Raw genomic sequence first — 21,392 nt, forward strand, 5'->3', positions numbered from 1 at the left:
CATGGGATAGTGGTGGAATCAATAGGCACGAGGCAGCTATGGCCGAAATGAATGAGGAGATCAGCGGAAAGAGCTCCTGCCGAGAGATCGTCGACGCAACACGCGCCGAAAGTCACATCGCCGAGGATGAAACAGTGAGTGGCGGAAGTGAATGTGGAGAGTATATCGGAGATGATGAGTGAATACATGAGGAGGCCCTCGGGGAACTGCAGTGCCACGCGCTTGGCACCTGAAGTTCGCACTCGCCATACGCACTTGTGGATTTCGAAGTTGTAGTTTTGAGGTAGAAGTGATATGGCGGCGTTGAGTGCTGCATCGTTTAGGATGGAGTCTGGTATTTGGTTCTTCACGAACCGCTTCGGACGTGACCGAGTTGACTGCTGCAGTGGCTGCTGATCTCCGGCGTTAACTGCGGTCGTCGTCGCCGCCGCCGGAGTAGGATTCAGTGGGAGAAGGTCGCCGTGTTCTTTCTCCATAGTTTGTTAACTGGCGGTGTCGATGTAATGGAGAGAGACTGAATTTTGTATAAATACTGTGATTAAAGGCTAATTAGGGATCTCTAGTATCCAAACACCTCTTTCCATTGGTTTTTCTTACTTTCTTTTTAGTCCAATAAAGAATATATGAATAACTTGGTTATTCATGTATTAATTTTATATCATATTTAGTTTGTAAATAAGATAAAAGTTATTTATATATTAATTATACAATTTTTGAACCAGAAACTTTAATGATACCACAAATGAGTATATATATATATTTATACTCATTTAGTATGAGTTAAGCAAAATTATTAATTTTAATGATACCAATAGTCCAATGCAGTATATATATACTGATTTAGCATCAGTTTTAAAAAATCAAATCTCTTCTTAAATGATTGTTAGATTGGGTTTTGAGTCCAAAGTTCTTGCTATTTGTTTGTCATAATTTCAAATGTGACAATGGAACGATAAACCATGCAATAAGACCCACACGGGAACAATTGAGGAATTCTTGTGTTGATAGGAGAACACAAGTATCCACTGAAATAATCGATGCATGTGTAAACTGGCATGGACACCACCATTATAAAACGAAAAATTCAGAGAGCTATGTGATGAATTAAAGTTTATTTCTTGGTGGGTAATGCTTGGGGGTGGGATCAATTAGAGAATGGACATGAAACTCCAAACTTAATCCAAGTATAAAAGATAAGACTCACCATTGGAATGAAGCTAACATTTTGATTCCACAAATCATACAGAGTTCTGAAGTAAAAGGGACCTAATTCTAACAAGATCAAAGTTTTGGGTAAAAATACAACAGGCACTCATTTGGTGCTTATTGATGAAGGTGATTCTTACCTTACAGTACAGAGCTCTAATATATCCTTCTTGTGTTGTAAAATCTGATGTTGTAGTCATATAGCATGATAAAACCATCGGATATAATATCCTATACCTGCGGGTCATTATTGAAGTTGGATTGAAGAAACAGCTGCTGTAATTTCCTTGGCTCGAGGATCATGGTCTTCCAAAGACACACCGCGAGGATCTTCCGTCACTAGCATAGCAAGAACATTGAGTGAACTCCAAGTTTTCGTCACATTTTTGCTTGAAGGCCCCAAAGTGACGGCAAAGACTGCATCAAATCCACCAGCACCAGGAACACCAGCCAACAGAACCCCCTCCATACTCATCGTTGTATCCAGAAGGTGAGTTTGTGATTCAGGCTCTATCTGTGAATTTGACACATGGTGAAAGATGGTTTAAAAAAATGGGAGAAGACAGCAATGCAGCTGACTCCTAAGAGCTTTTGATTTTGAGTACATGGTAGCAACAAACTTACCGGAATTCCTGCAGCCTCTCCCATTTTGCGCATATAATACCTGATTCCAAGCATCGCATCTCGGGCTCCTAACAACTCTTTAACAATATCTGCTTGACTTGGTTCATATGCTCTCTCAAGCCACTAGTCATGGTGAAAACCAGAAAAAACTTGAGTTTTAGAAGAAAATTTCATAAACTGTGGAAGGAATATTACATAATCCAACCAAAAAGTAATGATGCTCGATTTGAAGACAGAAATATTTGCAAGGAGCTACTTGGATTGTCTAAATAATTGATCTCGAAAATTTCATTCAGACATGCAGGAGAAAAGAATTGAATGACCTTTTTTAGATCGTCAGTGCCTACCTCCAAAACGTGATGGTATTAAAAATAAGGATTTTTTGTTGTGTTGAGACAACATAATGGAAGCTTCTCTAAGAAAAATGATTGTTGTTAAGGGAGAAATTGTTCCAGCTAATGGTTGCAACTTTGAAGGACTCGAAGGAGGATGCTTGAGGAGGAGGATTATGACTCCTAACAGAAAGAGGGCTTAAAAATTCACTGGACGCAAGTTCAGAGGAAGGGGGCTCTACTGCCTCAGAAAGACTTGCCAGTCTATTATAGTGGAACTAGAAGGTCATCCTTTGCTCCTTATTGATATGATGCGAGGAGCAAATAAAGTTCAAAATCAGAAGTAGAATGGGAATTATTGGGAAGAGGGTATCTTTTGGAATTTGTTTTTACAGGGGGAATAAATACCTTTTTCTACATGTGTTAGCCTGCACTTGCAGTATGTTTGTGTTAATTGTTTCCATTAGCTCTTATTAAGTAATACATTTTTCAGCTATTACGGCTGTAGTTTCATGTGGTTTTTTAGTGAGAATGACTAATCAAGAAGGTAGCCAACCCCAAGCAACTTGGGATTGAGGGTGTAATTATTGTTCTATGACTCATCAAGAAGGTGAAAGTAACCACTGCTATGGTTCGGAATCAACTCAGTAAAGTTAAGCCAATTTTCAGCACTTCAAACACCCATGGATACTTAGCAGAGCAAGCCTTTCCAGAACAAGCTAGAAGTTAAGTGCATCAAGGATAATTATACGTACCATTAAGCATAAAATGAAGCAAAAAACTTCCGTACTGAATACGGATAGTTCGCAAAATTTCTACATAATACTAGATCTTGAACTTCCTTTTCAATTTTGACCAAAAGAATTTTACCTTTTCTGCTGGAAGCAGGCTGCAGGCGTTGATGAGACATTCATAAACATTGTAGTTCCTTTCTGCCAATTTACACAAGGTATTAAGGTGCATTTCCAAGGCAGAGTTCCCTTCTGACAACTTTCTCCATGTTTCAAGAGAATTCTGAGGATCAGACCTCTGCCATTTCTTAACAGCACCAACCATTGATGGGGTAGAAGATCCTCCACTGCCCGGTTCTCCAAGTAACTGCAAGATGCTTAGCAATCAATTTCACCAACTTAAAGGAAGAAACACTGTGCACCACAGACAATTTACATGGTAATTAATAAGTCAAATTTTGTAGCAGTAGAGTGTAGTAGTGAGCCTCAAAAGAGCAAGAAAGAATCCATAATAATGGGCCAGCATAAGGTCAAAAATTTTAGACAGGATACTTCAATGTTAATGTTTGTATAGACATGCCAACGAATCCCATTAAAGCAGGCTAGCAAATGCATGATATGCTGCATGAGTGACCTTTCAACTAAGATTCATTACCCATCACAGCTGAAGAAATCACTTAATCTTAACACAGCAAAATTTGTGTGTTTTAACCCTCGCACCACAAAAAGTGACTATATTTGACAACAATATTTAGCAGTTGGGCTAAGCAACTTGTTTGTGGTTCACTATGACTGCATGATAATCAATCTTATGTCCAGTCAACAATGAGCTTGGAGGTCAAAAAAGGATGTGAAGATTTATAATTAGAAGAAGAGTTATACAAAAGAGATGATTATCAGGTAAATCAAATTTCTTTTATCATCCAGCTTACTAAAAGTCGATAAGAAATTGATCACAGTTATACAGACAATGTTCAACAGAATATGGAACATAATTTATCAGACTCACTAGAGTCATCAATGGAGGCAATGAAAACTTGGTCCTCTCATGGTCCCACTTGGCTTTCAGGACATCATAAATGACTTCTGTTAGTGGTGTAGCCATACCTGCATTCTGCAAATCCAAAATAATCAACAAGTCAGAGCTATTTGGAAGATTCAACAAAATTAAGATGCAAAATCTGCAGTATCTCTCAACTCCACCACATAATATTATCTTTTCACTACTAAAACTCTTTCTTTACATTATTTATTCCTGTATGGTAACCTACATCTACCCCACCCCGACCTCCCAGGAATCAACAGAGGCCTTTCCCCACTTTGCTCTTTCAGTGACTCAAACCCCATTATCGAGGTTGGATGTGGAGGGTGCTTTCAACTTGAGCCACCCCATCTTGTCAAGTCTTCCTTCAAATTAAAGCAAACTACTGATAAGAGAAGGCATCACATGTCCAATAGGTTTCGCATGGCACGGGAAAGAGGTCATGCCATCATTCCTTAACTTCAGTCGAGGAGAGTTCAAATAAACAACCAACAGAAGGAAAACCTTGCTCCAGACCTTTGTGATGCCCAACAGAGACATCGTTCTTGCCACGGAATGAAACAAAAAAGGTAGTATCTCACCTGAAATGACAAGCATCTCTGCTGGAGTTGCTGACAAAAATATTGATTCACATGGATGGCTTTAATCAAAGTAGTTAAGCAAATAGAAGCAAAGGCTCACTTAGCATACAACTGCCCCTCACCCAATATTACCTTTAGACTGGACACAAATGATTAACCTATTAGGTACTTCCTCCGTCCCATATTAGTTGATCATTATACCAACAATAGTTGTCTCGTATTAGTTGTCCACCTTACTAAATCAAGAAAGCATTGATTAATTTTTTTCAATATTATCCTTGCAATTAATTCTTTTTGAAAGTATTCACATTTGTTTGTAAAATTCCCAAGAAGTTTTTTAAGGGGTAAATTAGTAAAATTATCTACTTATTTATGATTTCTTAAGTACCGTGCAAAATGAAATGTGATCTGTCAGAATAGAAATTAGTATTTCCTACTTAGAATAGGAATAGGAATAGGAATAAGAATAGGAATCCTAGTTGGAAAAGGATTCCAATATAGTGTCTATAAATAGGGTCTCAATGTAACAATTTAAATACACAATTCAATAATATTTTTCTCATATATTTCTCACATGGTATCAGAGCATTGGTGAGAACAAACAAGTCACCATATGTCTATGTCAATTTCCGGTGACTGTTGGGTCTGATTTTGTTATTCCTTTTTTCTTTCGGTGGGTGTTGTGCGAAAACCAACACCACCACGAGGCTCGGAAAGCTCCCGCGACCAAACCCCAGCCAGAACCACCGGAAAACATCACCCCACGCGCTCTCACGCGCCGATCGGAGGTGGTAGTTTTCGGCGAGATCTGGCTCACGCGCTGGCGCGTGAGGGCTTTTATGATCATATTTTTTGAGAAATTTTTTGACAGTTGGGGTCGTCCAGCCATTCCGACCAGGCCCATACTGTTTTTGACCAGATCCGATCGCCGGAATTAGGGTTTCAGCTATTTCCAGGCTGTTTCCGGCGACTTTTCTTCGAGATATGAATTTTCCGACAATCAGATCTCAATAACCAAGGTTTTTTTTGCTGTTGTTTCCAAGACAAATTTAGCATAATGTCTTTTGGGTGTGATGTTTTTGGTTCTAAAAATATGGGGATGGGAAGTTCTAGCCCTATAATCACTTCAGAACTTTTATTGGGAAGTTCAAACTATTTATCTTGGGCTTCCTCGATTGAGCTGTGATACAAGGGTCAAGGTGTCCAAGATCACTTAACGAACAAGACTTATGTGGTAGATGTAAAGGCAAAGACTAGTGAGGAAGATGCAAAAGCCAAAGCACAATGGGAGAAAGTAGATGCTCAATTATGTAGTCTCCTATGGCGTTCTATTGATTCCAAGTTGATGCCCTTGTTTCGCCCATTCCAGACGTGTTATACAGTTTGGGAAAAGGCTCGTGCTTTATACACTAATGACATATCTCGATTCTATGATGTGATATCTCGATTGACTAACTTAAAGAAACAAGAATCTGATATGTCTACTTACTTGGGACAGGTACAGGCAGTCATGGAGGAATTTGACACGTTGATGCCAATTACTACGAATGTGGAAAAACAACAAGAACACAAACAAACATTGTTTCTAGTTCTTACTTTTGCTGGACTTCCTCCTAATCATGATTCTGTGCGTGATCAGATTTTAGCTAGCCCTACAGTTCCTACAATTGATGAATTATTCTCTCGTCTCCTTCGTCTTGCGGAACCTCCCAGTCATAAAGTAGTTTCATCACCCACTATTGACTCCTCTATTCTCGCATCACAAACCTTTGAAAAGCGTACATATTAGTCTATGGAGAATCGGCAAGGGGGAGGGCGTTTTGGGAAACCTCGATCCAAGTGTAGTCATTGTCATAAGCCTGGACACACTCGTGACATATGTTATATTTTGCATGGTCCACCACCCAGTTATGATCCCATTGTTCTAAAGGAATATAATGAGTTCCCTCGAAATCACGCAAGTAAACAGACATCTCCACCAGTAGCATATGGTGCTCAACCTAATCAACCATCCAATAATGCTCATATTGCTAAGACAGAATATGATGAGTTCCTTTAGTATCGTGCAAATAAGCAAACGTCTCTACAAATAGTTTCGGTTGCACAACCTGATGTGTCTGTAGCCGGTAATTCTTTTGCTTGTGTGTCGCAATCTAGTACTCTTGGAACATGGGTCATGGACTCTGGGGCTTCTAATCATATCTCTGGTAATAAATCACTTATATCCGATATTGTTTATTCACAATCTCTTCCAGCTATTACTTTAGCCAATGGGATCCAAACAAAACCAAAAAGGGTTGGAAAAGCCAAACCCCTATCTTCTGTCACCCTAGACTCTGTTCTTTATGTCCCTGGTTCTCTTTTTAATCTAGCATCTGTTAGTCGTTTGACGAAAGCCCTACATTGTAGCATAATTTTTTTCGATGATTTTTTTCTCATGCAGGACCGTAGTACGGGACAGATGATTGGAACAGAACATGAATCACAAGGCCTTTACTATCTTACCTCTTCAAATTCCTTAACAGCATGCTCCGTTACAGATTCCCCAGATCTAATTCACAAACGTTTGGGACATCCGAGTCTATCCAAACTGCAAAAGATGGTGCCTAGTTTGTCTAGTTTATCCACATTAGATTGTGAGTCATGTCAACTTGGGAAACACACTCGTGCTACGTTTTCTCGTAGTATTAAGGGTCGTTCAGAGTCTATTTTTTCAGTAGTTCATTCTGATATTTGGGGTCTCAGTAAAGTCAGTTCCACCTTAGGATTTCGTTATTTTGTTAGTTTCATTGATGATTATTCGAGATGCAAAATCAGTTTGGTGTTTCTATTCGTACTTTTCGTAGTGATAATGCCTTAGAATACTTATCCTCCCAACTTCAGGAGTTTATGACTCACAAAGGCATTATTCACCAGACTACTTGTCCATACACCCCTCAACAAAATGGTGTAGCTGAAAGAAAAAATGGGGCTCTTATTGTGACCGCTCGTACTCTTCTCCTTGAATCCAATGTTCTGCTGCGTTTTTGGGGAGATGTAGTTCTTACGTCTTGTTATTTGATAAATAGAATGCCCTCTTCTTCTATTCAGAATCAGGTTCCACACTCCATACTGTTTCCTCAGTCACATCTCTATCCTATCCCCCCTCGTGTCTTAAGGAGCGCATGCTTTGTTCATAACTTAGCCCCAAGAAAAGATAAATTAGCTCCTCGTGCCCTCAAATGTGCCTTTCTTGGTTACTCTCAAGTCCAAAAAGGGTATTGTTGTTATTCACACGATCTTCATCGATACCTTATGTCCGCTGATGTCACATTTTTTGAGTCTCAGCCTTACTATACATCTTCTGATCATCCCGATGTCTCTATGGTCTTACCCATACCTCAGGTTTTACCTGTGCCAACCTTTGAGGAATCTACTGTTACTTCTACAACTCCAGTTGTAGTGCCACCACTACTAACTTATCATCGCTGTCCACGTCCAACCCTAGTCCCAAATGATTCATGTCATGCGTCGAACCCTGCTCCTACTGCGGATTTGCCTCCTCCTAGCCAACCGCTTGCACTTCAAAAAGGTATATGATCCACTCGAAATACTAACCCACATTATACCTTCTTAAGTTATCATCGTCTATCATCACCCCATTATGCTTTTGTGTCGTCTTTGTCCTCTATTTCCATTCCTAAAACTACATGTGAAGCACTTTCTCATTTTGGATAGAGGCAGGCTATGGTTGATGAGATGTCTGCTTTACATAAGAGTGGTACTTGGGAGCTTGTCTCCCTTCCTGCAGGTAAATCTACTGTTGGTTGTCGTTGGGTTTATGCAGTTAAAATTGGTCCAGACGGTCAAGTTGATCGACTTAAGGCTCGCCTTGTTGCCAAAGGGTATACTCAGATATTTGGGCTAGATTATAGTGACACTTTCGCTCCTGTGGCTAAAATTGCATCTGTTCGTCTTTTTCTATCTATGGCTGCCGTTCGTCATTGGCCTCTTCATCAGTTGGACATTAAGAATGCTTTTCTGCATGGTGATCTTGAGGAAGAAGTCTATATGGAGCAACCACCTGGTTTTGTTGCTCAGGGGGAGTCTAGTAGCCTTGTATGTCGATTGCGCAGGTCACTCTATGGTCTAAAACAGTCTCCTCGAGCTTGGTTCGGGAAGTTCAGCACAGTAATTCAGGAGTTTGGCATGACTCGTAGTGGAGCTGATCACTCTGTGTTTTATCGGCATTCTGCACCAAGTCGATGTATCTATTTGGTTGTTTACGTTGATGATATTGTTATCACCGGTAATGATCAAGATGGTATCACCGATTTGAAGCAACATCTCTTTAAGCACTTCCAAACTAAAGACCTTGGCAGATTGAAGTATTTTCTAGGTATTGAGGTTGCTCAGTCTAGATCAGGTATTGTTATTTCTCAACGCAAGTATGCCTTAGACATTCTTGAGGAGACAGGAATGATGGGATGTAGACCTATTGACACTCCTATGGATCCGAATGTTAAACTCCTTCCAGGACAGGGGGAGCCACTTAGTAATCCTGAAAGGTATAGACGGCTTGTTGGAAAGTTGAATTATCTCACAGTGACTAGACCTGACATCTCTTTTCCTGTGAGTGTTGTAAGTCAGTTTATGACTTCCCCTTGTGATAGTCATTGGGAAGCAGTTGTTCGTATTCTGCGATATATAAAATCAGCTCCCGGTAAAGGACTACTCTTTGAGGATCAAGGCCATGAGCATATCATTGGATATACAGACGCTGATTGGGCAGGATCACCCTCTGACAGACGTTCGACAACCAGATATTATGTTTTAGTAGGAGGTAATTTGGTGTCGTGGAAGAGTAAGAAACAGAATGTGGTTGCTCGATCTAGTGCAGAATCAGAATATCGAGCAATGGCGACAGCAACTTGTGAGCTAGTTTGGATCAAACAGTTGCTGGGAGAACTAAAATTTAGCAAAATTGATCAGATGGAACTTGTGTGTGATAATCAAGCAGCTCTTCATATCGCATCAAATCTAGTGTTTCATGAAAGGACTAAGCACATTGAGATTGACTGTCACTTTGTCAGAGAAAAGATACTCTCGGGAGATATTGTTACGAAATTTGTGAAGTCATATGATCAGCTTGCAGATATCTTTACCAAGTCCCTCACATGTCCTCGTATTAATTACATTTGTAACAAGCTAGGTACATATGATTTGTATGCACCAGCTTGAGGGGGAGTGTTAGAATAGAAATAAGTATTTCCTACTTAGAATAGGAATAGGAATAGGAATAAGAATAGGAATCCTAGTTGGAAAAGGATTCCAATGTAGTGTCTATAAATAGGGTCTCAATGTAACAATTTAAATACACAATTCAATAATATTTTTCTCATATATTTCTCACATGATCAATTTATGGGACGGAGAGAGTACCTTGTAAGACAGAATTTGAAACTCCGCAGTTTTGATTAGAGGTGGTTCTAGCATGACTACTTTGTCTAAAAACTACTACAAAGTAGTGTTAGTAGGAAGGAGCGATGGTTGGCATCTCCCCCAACAGGGATGGGAACAGCCTTCGGGCTTCACCTGTTACCACACATCCGGTTAAGGCTTCCCACTTTGGTGGATCTTTCCCTAATTTTTTCCTCATAAAAATAAAAATAAAAAACTACTAGAAAGTAGGTCGTTTGAATTTTTGGCAACGTGGCTTCATGTATACAAATGACCAACATTTTGAAGAGCAGAAACTATCTTAGTTGCAGCTTCCCTTGTTATCCTATTCTGTAATTCAAGAAAATAACCATAAAGAGTTATATTTCTGGGCGCGGCGCAAATAGAGCCTCAAGCAACCAAGCTAGAGTTTAGCCTTCACACCAATGTCAATAGTCTAAAGCAAGTTTTATCAGGCCTCTAAGCTAAAGGTCCAGCGGAACCAAGACGTTATTCCGAACTTAGTTCCACCATAGCTACTTTGACATGAAGGTGGTACCACTTCTTCTGGATTCATGCCTAGCCCAGCAGCAATTTTTCCACCTCACTGTCTTTATTTGTGCTATCACTAACCCGAGCAGCGTCATTCTATCGAGTTAACAATAAACAGGAGAATAGCACCTTGTGGTGCCAGAATCAGCCTATTAACAATGTGATTTATATATATTTTCTAGAAGTTGTCTCAATTTGGAAAGAGTGTCAACATTAATTATCAATTTCCAGGACAAAAGCTATTTAAGTTCTGGCGTGGACTTGCCATGAGAGACGAAGTCTTTGGCAGATTCAAAACTAAAGAGTAGTAACCTAGGGCCATTGTTTTCATTTTTCCTGTTGCTCTCTTATACTCGACGCTAAATTACAGAAGGTCATCTCTTCTATCTCTTTTCTTTTCTTTTGAGAATGGTAACATATTTTCTTCTATCATTACTTCCTCTGAATTGATTAAACAAATTGGAAAGACAAGAAAGACCTGAGCAGAGGAAAGCACTTCAGGTGAAAACCGCACATAACGTTGGCTGCCAAAAACTGCAGAACTAACATCAAATCCGCTGCCAACTTTACCCTGAGCAATGCAGTGGGCAGTTTGAGCTATCACGTGAACAATATCAAGATCACTATCATCTTTCCTTCCGTGTGATTGATCCTCAGAAAAAGAGGAGAGACTAACAACACCAAGATAATGAAGCAAAGCAGCAACCACAGCTGTTGTCATAGCTGCTGATGACCCCAATCCAGTTTTTGCAACTTCAGGCTTCTGATTTTCTCCAATTGAATCTTCTGCATTAAAGGTGATTGATGTAAAAGGTGGAAGGGAAGCCAATGACTCAGGTGTAAGAGGGAGTCCACGCGCTTCAATCTACAAGACATATTTAACAGATTAATGTCAAAAATCTTACAACAAAAATAAAATAAAGTAATAAAAGCCTTTGGTCATGTCTTTTATTACGTTTATCTTGTGCAACTGAGGCTTCACCAAAGAAATTTGAACTGACTTGGTCATGAAACTATGAAAAAAGGAAGCATCCAAGTTGATCAGTCCCAACCGTATAATAAGAAGACCACTACTATTCTTGTCCTATGCTCATGCATAAGTAGAGTGGTATCAACCAAATTAAATGTTCTAATTTGACTCTGGTATGAAATGCATGTGACTTCAAACATCAAGATTTACGTAATCAATCTGTTCTTATGTAACTCAAACCATTATCATGTTGATGAACGTAACTGAAACATTATTCCATAGAACTTCTTCTTAGTTTTGACGTGTCTGTCATTTTTAAACATAATAAGATTTTTGGTCACACATTATTAGCTTTTGTCAAATTAACATAAACAATTCAACTTAGATTACTTAATTCGTACTGAGTCATCGATGTAGCAACTTTTTCTTTAAAACCATCCAAGCAATTCAGCAAAGCTAAGACGTAGATCTATAAACTACATGTCATATTGGAAATATTCTAATATAAGTAAGCTGCAAAGGAGGACCACCTGATTCCGATACGAATAGAACTCATTGCATCCCAAGATTGTTATATCAAGACCTGCATGACTAATAATGTTGAGATATTTTCTTTTTGTTTTCAAATGAGGAAATTAAATTCAATTTTCAATAAATGACTTTATCTTCAGGAAAGAAAGGCAAAAGTAAACAGTCAGATGCTACCTTTCAGAAGTAGTTTCTGTAACATATCCTTCTTATCTTTGTCAAATGTTGCATGGGCTGCTGCTATGGCATATTCCACTGCATATTCTACAAAGGGGTTTCTTGATTCACTGAGATTAAACGAACATAGTAGTTATTACATTTCTAGACACTTATATCTTCTAATAAGGAAACAGACTGAACCATTCAATTATCTAATATGTTTATTCCTTAAATAACAAATATCATTGATTCAGAAAGAAAATAATGAAATAGTTTCATTACACTACTTGCCTTGAAGAGACGCTCTGAAGTTTTAAATTCTTAAGAGACAATTTGTACATAGTTTCTCTGTCCATCTGAGGAGAAGTCAATTTAACATCTGCCCAACCCTAAAAAGTATAAGAAAGACACAGGTAGTTTACAATCTACTTTGCAAAGGGAAAAGAAGGAAAAGTAATACAAAAGAGCTTCTTAAGAAGGGAAAAAAGAAATGATCAAACTGACTTCTGATCAAATGATTATCCAGTTTAGTGCGGAAAATATCACTCACCCATGCCCAACTTTCAGGTATAATTTCCTCGTGAAGTGGCTTCACAATAGCATAAAAACGAGCGTTTGTACTCAGTACAATACCAGCATTTGGCCTCTCCAAAACAAGATAACCTCCAGTCATCAGAACCTTTCCAGGAGCAGAGGCCACACTATTTAACCATAAATAGCAATTGCAATCAGACACAAGTACATGTACAAATGGACACGTTCGAAGATCGAGTAAACACACACTTACACAGCCATTTCTTTATAATTCTCTCTTGGATGAATAGAGCAACTTTTACTTGACAGAGATCAACTGCAGTTCAAAATTACAAAAATCATAAAAAAGATTACATCCATAATATTTGACTGTGAAGAAGAAAATAGAAAAGGAAAAACTCAAGTATGATAGCAATCATTCATTTGACAGCTCAATCCATACAAAGTGGCGATCGACTAGATGTATCCTTTGAAACAATTTCACTCTATGCATGTCCAATTAATGCCAATACAAAACAACTAAAGTACGATACAAAATCAACGAAAATGGAGATCCTTGATTTGATTTCACTAAAATAAAAGCATATTGAAACCAATGCTTAAATCATTTAAAGCATACTTTCACTAAAATCATGAAAGAAGCAATACAAGAAACTGAACTTTCCTGCCTACAAAATCATCTGCTGATCAGATGGGCCGGCACATGCCTTCAGTTTCGAACCTAATATGCTTAATATGGTACTAACTTCACATCAATTTTGGCAAACATATATACACACACCAACTTAATGTCAAATGAAATTAGAGGAGAAAAGATCAAATCTTTCACAATTTACAATGTCCATAAATGAAGTCAGTAGCTCTCAGTTCTGCATTATACAATTCCATACGAATAAATTGGACTAAATTAAAATTGACAAGAAGATCACTAATTATTGGTCATCTCAAAGATAAACTCAGTGAAGAAATATCAGAAAACAACAAAGTCATGTGCCACCTAACCTAACCAAAGAATGCAAGAATAACTTTTCTTCACTGAAATTAGAAGATGAAATAGCAAAAATTTCACAAATTTACAATATAAAAATATGAATTTGAAAGAAGCCCATATCGGCAAATTGGATCGACAAAGGAGATCAATTCAATATTTTTATTACAAAGATAAAGTCATGGCAAAAAAAATGAGAGAAGTGTAAGAAGAAAAACGTGCATTTGCAATTCCAGCTGTCTACAGGAAGCTGAAGAACTGAAGGGATTTGAAGAGGAGGAGGAAGAGGACTATGGCGGCAACAACGATGTCAAGCAGCAGTCCAGTTTTGACATTTTATTAGTGTTCAAAGTTGCTTCACTGCTATTTATGGAAAGTTACCCAATCAAAAGTTCAATTCTATCCGAACTACCACATTAGAGCCAAACTCGAAATCTCTGGTAAGAATAAAAGAGTATTTAATTGTTGCTTGTTAGGTATGTTTGATAATGCATTATAGTGTTTTGATTAATGTAATATTTAGATAAATTATATTTGTTTATCATTCTTATATAATGTTTCGTATTATCAATTTTAAAGATAAATTTATAAGTAAAGTAAGTTATGTGCTAGAATTATTATAAAAAGTTAACATAAAATTTATAAGTAAAGTAAGTTATGTGCTAGAATTATTATAAAAAGTTAACATAAAAAAAAGATTATTAAATAATAAATAGAGACAAAATAAAATTTAAAAAAAAAAAAAAAAAAGTAAGATAACACTACAATCACACATCATATTTAAACTAACACAATACAAACATATAATGAGTATCCAAACTAGCTGTTAGAAAAATGCATATTGATGTGATTGGAATTATGTCTCTTTGTTTTGCTCTCAGTTCACTAAAAAAACATGTTCTATTGAATTCTGTTAAGTATTATTTATAATATTTTTTTATACAAATTAATCATAGAGAAATATTACATGTAACTTCAATAGGTGTAATTTCACGTTGTTCATGGTAAGTTTTTTTTTTCCTAATATATCAAACATAAGTTTTGCCTTTGAATAAAAATTGGAATTCATCTCTTTGATATAATTGAGGGATTTTGTTATGATCAACATGTCTTTTAATAGAATTGTATTCAGGAGTTTGACACTATTTTCTGTGCAGTACTACAGTTGGTCATTCCAGGTGGGCTCTAGGTCACTTAGAAACAAGGTACAAATTCGATCGAACTCAGTAAAATTAGTTAAAACATCTGGTTTATCTTGTGTGTTTCCATTTCAATACAAGCAAAGCTTATAATATCAATTCATTTTGGTGGTTGCATTCTAGGCAAAGAGTTCGGTGCAGTTGGATGTTAAAGAGGACAAATATCAGATTTACCAGACCAATTTGGTTCCAACTACTCCCCTCATAGTCTTTCTATCTTCAGTTTAACTATTACAATACTTGCCTAAAATCCAACTAATTCAGATTCGAGCATAGGTAAGCCCATTGAGAAGGGTAAAGTGCTTCCTGCCAAAAAGTTTTCCATTTCCGGGGCTTGACAATACCTCCATTCTAGAGTGGAGTAGTCCGAACCCCACACCGCTCAGGGAGTAAATTTGGAGGAATAACAACAATAGTACTAAATGAGCATGTGATATGAAATACTTTGCTTAGTCTTAAACAGGAAAAAGTACATTCTGCCTTCTGGCGAAGAATGAGATCTTTTTCTCAACTCTCAAACTAAAACTAACAAGCAAATGAAAGGGTAGGATCCCTAGCAAAAGAGATTCAGGAAAACAGCATAGTAAAGAGATTCAGGAAAACAGCATAGTAAAGAGATTCAGGAACAGCATAATACATGCCAAACGGCAATAATAATAGTATTCCAAGTTGCATCATCCATAGCAACAGCCATGACTTCCATTACACCAATGACTTGGAAACTTATTTGTGAACTAGGGAAACAAAATTAACGGGTATAGCTGACGCACCAACATATTATAAGGAAGAAGACATCCTCAGAAAGCTGCTGAGGAAGGAATAATACAAGTAGATAACATACGGCACCAATTAATCATGGTGACTGATTCATCAGCATAACATACTAGAAGCCCTCAAACTAGTTTCAAAAATGATGTGACCATGTCCCACATTCACAAGGCACTTCGATTAGCCACTGTCCAGATACTAAGCTCAGAAGAACACCCATCTTCCAATGCATGGAACTATTGTGTAGCTGAACCAACAGGATATTTACCCTAACAAGGGCAAGCACAATAAACACAGCCTAGAGATACTTCACCATGCCACGACCCTCCACACTGAGTTTTGTGGCTTGGAGTTTCTTCTTTTTTGGAGCTTTTAACTGCTGCAGTTTCTTATTCATCTGCGATGAACATAACAATATTTCAGCGTTAGGATGAGAATCCATTCCTAATACGTAGCAGCAAAGGAAATAACATCGTAACACAATCAAACTCCAGAGATTAAAATAGTACTATACTCGATAGGAGAAAAATGTAGGGTCATCTCACACCATACACCCCACTCACTGAAACTAAGAATACCCGAGGATGATTATATCATGTTCCCACGCACAACAAGATTTTTTCACTGAAACCAAAACTAGGAGAGACTCCAGCATTATAATTTACATCATTTCCCCCAAATTAAAGGATTTCACAAGAGTATCTATGTTAGGAGGGATTCCAAGATGAGCACCAAATTGAGCACTTCATTTTTTAGGCAAAAAGCTATTACTGGCTCCTCTGATAAGGATATCAGGAGCCTTGTCCTAAAAAGAATACCCCTTCTGCTCCTTTTTTTAAATTAAGAAGCTTCATTAAAAAGGCATCAAGATCCTTTTAGTTCTTATTTATCTTAAGTGCCAAGAAACTAACGAGAGTGAAATGAAGAAAATAATATAAATACAAATTTACTTAGCAAGAGGTACACACCTTCATTCGGCGCTGGTCTTGAACCATTGCTCTAGCCCTGGCCCTAACTTCGTCAGGATCAATCTTAGACTGTGGACGCACCACAAAATCCATTGACATTGCTTCAGGCCTTGATGTAAGTTGCCTACCAGATGACTGACCAGACTTTTGGCCTCTGCAGATTTGCAAGCATATTAAACCACGAGAAAAAATAAGGATGCAGCAGACAGCTCACAGCACCCAATTCAAAAATACTTGGATCAAAAGGTGCAAAGTCAGAACATCTTACTGTGAATATCCAGCCAAGTCAAGGTCATCGTCTCTGGATTCCATTCCTGATGATTTATTCATGGGTCTGTGACAAGATAGAAAATACAGTTATGGATGGTAAAGATTCAGACTACAACTGATATGAGGACCAGTAGAAGAACTGAAAATATTAGATACTTTTTCAAGGGCCGCCTGTATTGAGCAGCTCTCTCATCCTCCAGATTTCTCATGTCTTCAAACCGTGTACTCTTGTTGAATATTGGTCGACTCTGGATCAAAAACAATCAAATGTCAGCTTTTTCACATTGAAATGCACCTATTCTGTGCAATAACCAATTACAGAAAATATTTTTTTGTGTTCTTAGGTGAAAAATTTGCCAGTAGCAAGATGCCCTACTGTAAATATAAATATATAAGGATAATTCTATTAAAAAGAGAGGACCTATCCAAAAAGAAATAAAATCCTATAACCCCATTTTATATCGAAATACCAAATACATATTTACCTACACAGCATGAGTTACAGTCTCCAACCTCCCCAGAAAAACAGAAAAAAGGTATATAGCTGAATGACAAAATAAGCTAAAGCTGGAAAGATGTTGCCTAATATATTCTCAAGATAATGTAATGAACTTGAAAACCAACTCAGCAATTTAGCAGACAAAAGATTATTCACACTCCAAGACATGGAGAAAGCTAAGCCCCAGACCCCCAACAGAGAATCCCTCCTTTTATATTTCCTTTCACAAAAGGAAAGAAGAAACTAATAAATAGTTAAATCCAACTTACCCATTTGTCAACCAAATCCTTAGCAAGTTTCCTGTTAGATGTAGTCTCCTCATCTGACTTCGAGAGAAACATAATAACCTACATCAAGCAAGTAAACAATAAGTCTCCCCCGTGTGCCTCCATCTTGAAAGCTATTATGCTACTACTTCTACGTGAAAGGTACCTTTCCAAGACCACTCTTCTTCAACATCTCTCTTCTATCATACTGCTCAAGATCAATTGGATACTACATGATCATCACGAAACATAGAAGTGTCAAGTCAGATAACATTAACTGCAAAGTTGCAAACAGATAAATCACTAAGTCGAATCCAGAAAGCATGGTCATACATCAGTAAGGATCTTTAGGATTGCAGCACGAATGTTTATGTTGGGCAGGCTTCCATCTGGAAGGGGTTCAAGCCAAGTCCTCAAAAGAGTCAACACTCCATGATCTAAAAATTCTTGCTGAAGTTGCTTCCTGCAAATTGAGAAATTGGGAAGTGTGAGTGTACATCTATTAGCCTCCAAAAAGAAAATTCAGTTACTGCCATTAAAAATAAATGACAAGCTCACTCACTTGGACAGGACATCTATGAGAAGAGGGAGTTTTTTTAGTTTATTTATAGCAGGTTTGGAATGTCTATTCAGCTCGGCATCCTCTTCTGCAACGACTTCCAGCTCAGCCATAACATTCTCTACTAGCAATGCAATTTCTGCTGCACTCTTTTCAGTTTTCTTTTTCTTCTTGCCTCCCTTGAAGAGCTGCTTGATTTCGTCATCCTCTTCCCCTTCTTCAGCCTGAAAAGAATCAAATTAGAACAGATATATCATCCATACCACCAATTGGCTTCACAAGCTCCGAAGCACTCCAGATAAAAGCAAGAAAGCTTCAAAATCAGCACCCTTCTATAGGTTTTTACTAAACACCATTCATAAAGCATCCACAATATTGGGAAATGATGATAGAAGATATAGCAGGAACGAACTACGAGGATCCAAAATTCTACCTGTGGAGCATTGCTGGGAGACCGTGGTTCATTGTCGCTTCCGTACCTGTCAGCTGGATCCACACCACTATCATCAATGAAGTTATCATCATCGGCATTCTTCGGACCTTCTTGGTCATCCTACATTTGAAAACGAACCCATCACAAACATGTCATTAAAACCAAACTGCCTTCAATTTGGATATCCACTCAACTCTATTAGCTTCAAGACAAAACTAACAACATTAGTAACACTTCCTTTTCCTGACAAGGAAATTTCAGTAACTCATATTCAAGTCAGGATCCCCAAAGAAGGAAAAGAAAAAGAGTCTCTTGTGATACATGAAGAATTACAAAACTATTCGAAACATGATAACAACAGAGATAATGGGCCAAACCTCAGAGTCACCACCAGCAATGGTATCCCACATCTCCTTCATCTCCCGATCCCCCTCCTGGTCCTTTAACCTGCTTCCTCCAGAGTAACCCCCATTTTTCCTCAACTTAAATTTCTTCTCTCCTTTCTCTCTCCCCTTCTTCTCCTTCCTCTTCTCTTCACCAAACTCCATGCCAAACCTCTTCCTCTTTCCACCACCAGCAGAGGACGATGAAGGACCACCGCGGTCCAACTCATCACGCACATTGCCAGTCATGTCATCATCAGCAGAACCACCATAAGCATCCTCCTCATCTCCTAGCCCAATATCCGGTGTGTTCTCTCTAGCCGAAGATTTCTTAATCAACCGCTTCCTGGGCTTAGACTTGTTAAGATCATCATATACCGGGGTTGGTGACCGTTCTCGCTGTCTCTGATTCCATGCATCATCATCGTCCAGATTGTCACCAAGGAATTGTTCCTGTTGCTCGTTATCTGATCGGACATCCTCATCGAAATCCACCAATGCCTCTCCTTCCTCATCTATGTACCTGGAAGAAGAAAAAATCCCAATCAACACACCATCTGAAATCCTAATTCAGATCATCCCCCAAAAGGGTCAATCCCAAACAAGACAGACCAACAGAAAATCACAAATATACAAAAAATTCCAGACAAAATCTTCATTAGAAACCATTATTTTAGCTGTTGTTCAAAATGGATCATAAGAAAGGAACAGACACCCAAAAAAAGATCCACAAGAAATCTCAATGAATTCATTATTGGAAACCCTAATTCAACTCATCACACCAAAAAGGGTCATCCAAAATCGACACAAAAAGCCACAAATTTTCTGATCAATTCGTTATCAGAACCCTAATTCAACTCATCATCAAAACGGATCATCCAGAAAACAACCTACCGAGAAATAAACAGCACAAATCTGGATCAATTCATCAACCACAAAACCAAACTCGAAATTATCACAAAAATGGGTCATCCAAAAACGACCCAGACCGACCAAAAATCCCCAAAATCCCGAACAATTTCATCATCAGAAACTCCAATTCATCTCATCACCAAAAGGGTCATCCAAAAAAACACCCAAATCCACCAAAAACAACACAAATACAAACATTAAATCAAAATCAAAACAATCGAAACCTAACCCTTTATCTTCTCTGGGAAAAGAAAAAGAAAAACTTACGGATCGTTGTTGTAACTCATCTTGAACGCTACTTCCCTCTATACAACGGCGCAGATTGTTAGATGGGCATATCTCGAAAAATAGATTTTAAATATATAGATGATTTGCGAAGTAGGGGTAGCTCAATGAATTCTATAGGCTATGAAACGATGGAGGTTTTCGGACTTTGTTTACTCTACTTGTGAAGGCAGCAATCAACACGGTCAAAATTCTAACCTCATTGCCTTATTTATTGTGACCAGATATGGAGGATGCCTACACTTGTTGCTTGCCTCCTTTCCATTTCGGAAAATGACTCAAATATTTAGGGTAATTTTAACATAAACAAATCTCACTTTTTCCTATACATATATTTGGTCATAAAAATTTAATTTTAATTTTTTTAGAACTTAAAATAGTAAAAAAGATTATTTTCATGATGAAACATGACCAAACACCTACTTAGTTTGGTTCATTATTATCTTAGTTAACCTATTGATGATACTAATGTCTGAATATCGAATCAGACCGAACTTATTCAATTTTTTGATTTTTTGATTTGGGTTTTTATTTTCTTTTTCAAAAGGTTCTATTCTTTAATTTGGTGTTCGATTTTAAGAGTCACGATTCTTTGATATACTAAAAAATTAAACTCTTCTTTAAAAGATTTTTTAAAAATTCATATTTGAGCCCAAAACACCAAAAGCTCATATGCCTAATTTATTCCAAATGATCAACAGTCGTCCAACCTCAATTCTTTTTTTCCCCTATTTAGTACTCCCTCCATTTTATATTAATTGAATTATTGAGACATTTTTCAAGACTATTTTTAGAATGTTTTTCCAATTTTACCCTTCATTAGTGAGTATTGGAATTAGTTATTAATTAATATTTAGTTATTTTAATCATAATTTTGATAATAATTAATAAGGGTTAAAATGAAAAGTTAAGCCTAATTTATGTCTTAATCTTCTTTTCTTAAATGGTGTAAAACACCTCAACAATTCAATTAATATGAAATGGAGGGATTACCTGTGAATTCCAAAGCAGTAATTGCAATCTGCATATCCGAGAACAGCAAGTGAGAACTACTACTATGTATGTTTGTTGCTATGTATATATGTTGTGCGGTGTGCACCATGTATTTAATATATATGTGTGTGTGTTTGCTGCATATTAAAAAGTTTGAAGTCTTTTAGACTTTTAGTTATTGATTTGCTCCAT

At 37.6% G+C, this 21,392-nt stretch overlaps 3 protein-coding genes and 1 non-coding gene across 5 annotated transcripts in view; 1 reads left to right on the top strand and 3 right to left on the bottom strand.

The window, feature by feature from the left end:
• The window catches only part of LOC125873511 (2-(3-amino-3-carboxypropyl)histidine synthase subunit 1-like), a 47,485-nt gene extending 47,009 nt beyond the window's left edge, over nucleotides 1–476 (bottom strand). Inside the window, exon 1 of the mRNA XM_049554436.1 lies at nucleotides 30–476. Within this exon, the coding sequence (XP_049410393.1) occupies nucleotides 30–476 (447 nt within the window). The remainder of the gene's footprint in view (nucleotides 1–29) is intronic.
• A 720-nt stretch (nucleotides 477–1,196) lies between these two features.
• LOC125874063 (phosphomevalonate kinase, peroxisomal-like) lies at nucleotides 1,197–14,031 on the bottom strand. Of its 2 annotated transcripts, none has more exons than XM_049554870.1 (11): nucleotides 13,888–14,031; nucleotides 12,931–12,993; nucleotides 12,694–12,844; nucleotides 12,435–12,532; nucleotides 12,162–12,271; nucleotides 11,987–12,039; nucleotides 10,965–11,351; nucleotides 3,903–4,007; nucleotides 3,033–3,260; nucleotides 1,831–1,953; nucleotides 1,197–1,720 (listed from the first exon to the last, which is right to left on the bottom strand). In XM_049554870.1, exons 2-11 carry the CDS (start codon nucleotides 12,936–12,938, stop codon nucleotides 1,454–1,456), a joined length of 1,530 nt encoding a protein of 509 aa, XP_049410827.1. In that variant the 5' UTR covers nucleotides 12,939–12,993; nucleotides 13,888–14,031; the 3' UTR covers nucleotides 1,197–1,453. The 2 variants fall into 2 exon arrangements, with proteins under 2 accessions (XP_049410827.1, XP_049410826.1); XM_049554869.1 differs by having other exon boundaries at nucleotides 12,426–12,532.
• On the top strand, nucleotides 10,023–10,148 carry LOC125875302 (U6atac minor spliceosomal RNA). The gene has a single exon (XR_007447374.1). It is a non-coding gene; the product is annotated as a U6atac minor spliceosomal RNA (small nuclear RNA).
• Nucleotides 14,032–15,482: 1,451 nt separating the features above from the next.
• Nucleotides 15,483–20,455, bottom strand: LOC125872613 (protein IWS1 homolog 1). Its single transcript, XM_049553362.1, has 11 exons — nucleotides 20,190–20,455; nucleotides 19,005–19,533; nucleotides 18,628–18,747; nucleotides 18,198–18,418; nucleotides 17,969–18,098; nucleotides 17,802–17,864; nucleotides 17,639–17,716; nucleotides 17,027–17,118; nucleotides 16,869–16,934; nucleotides 16,601–16,754; nucleotides 15,483–16,029 (listed from the first exon to the last, which is right to left on the bottom strand). The coding sequence occupies exons 1-11, from the start codon at nucleotides 20,207–20,209 to the stop codon at nucleotides 15,931–15,933; spliced, it is 1,572 nt and encodes a 523-aa protein (XP_049409319.1). The 5' UTR covers nucleotides 20,210–20,455; the 3' UTR covers nucleotides 15,483–15,930.
• Nucleotides 20,456–21,392: the final 937 nt, after the last annotated feature.

Source organism: Solanum stenotomum, chromosome 8, assembly GCF_019186545.1.
Source record: "Solanum stenotomum isolate F172 chromosome 8, ASM1918654v1, whole genome shotgun sequence".
NCBI lineage: Eukaryota > Viridiplantae > Streptophyta > Magnoliopsida > Solanales > Solanaceae > Solanum > Solanum stenotomum.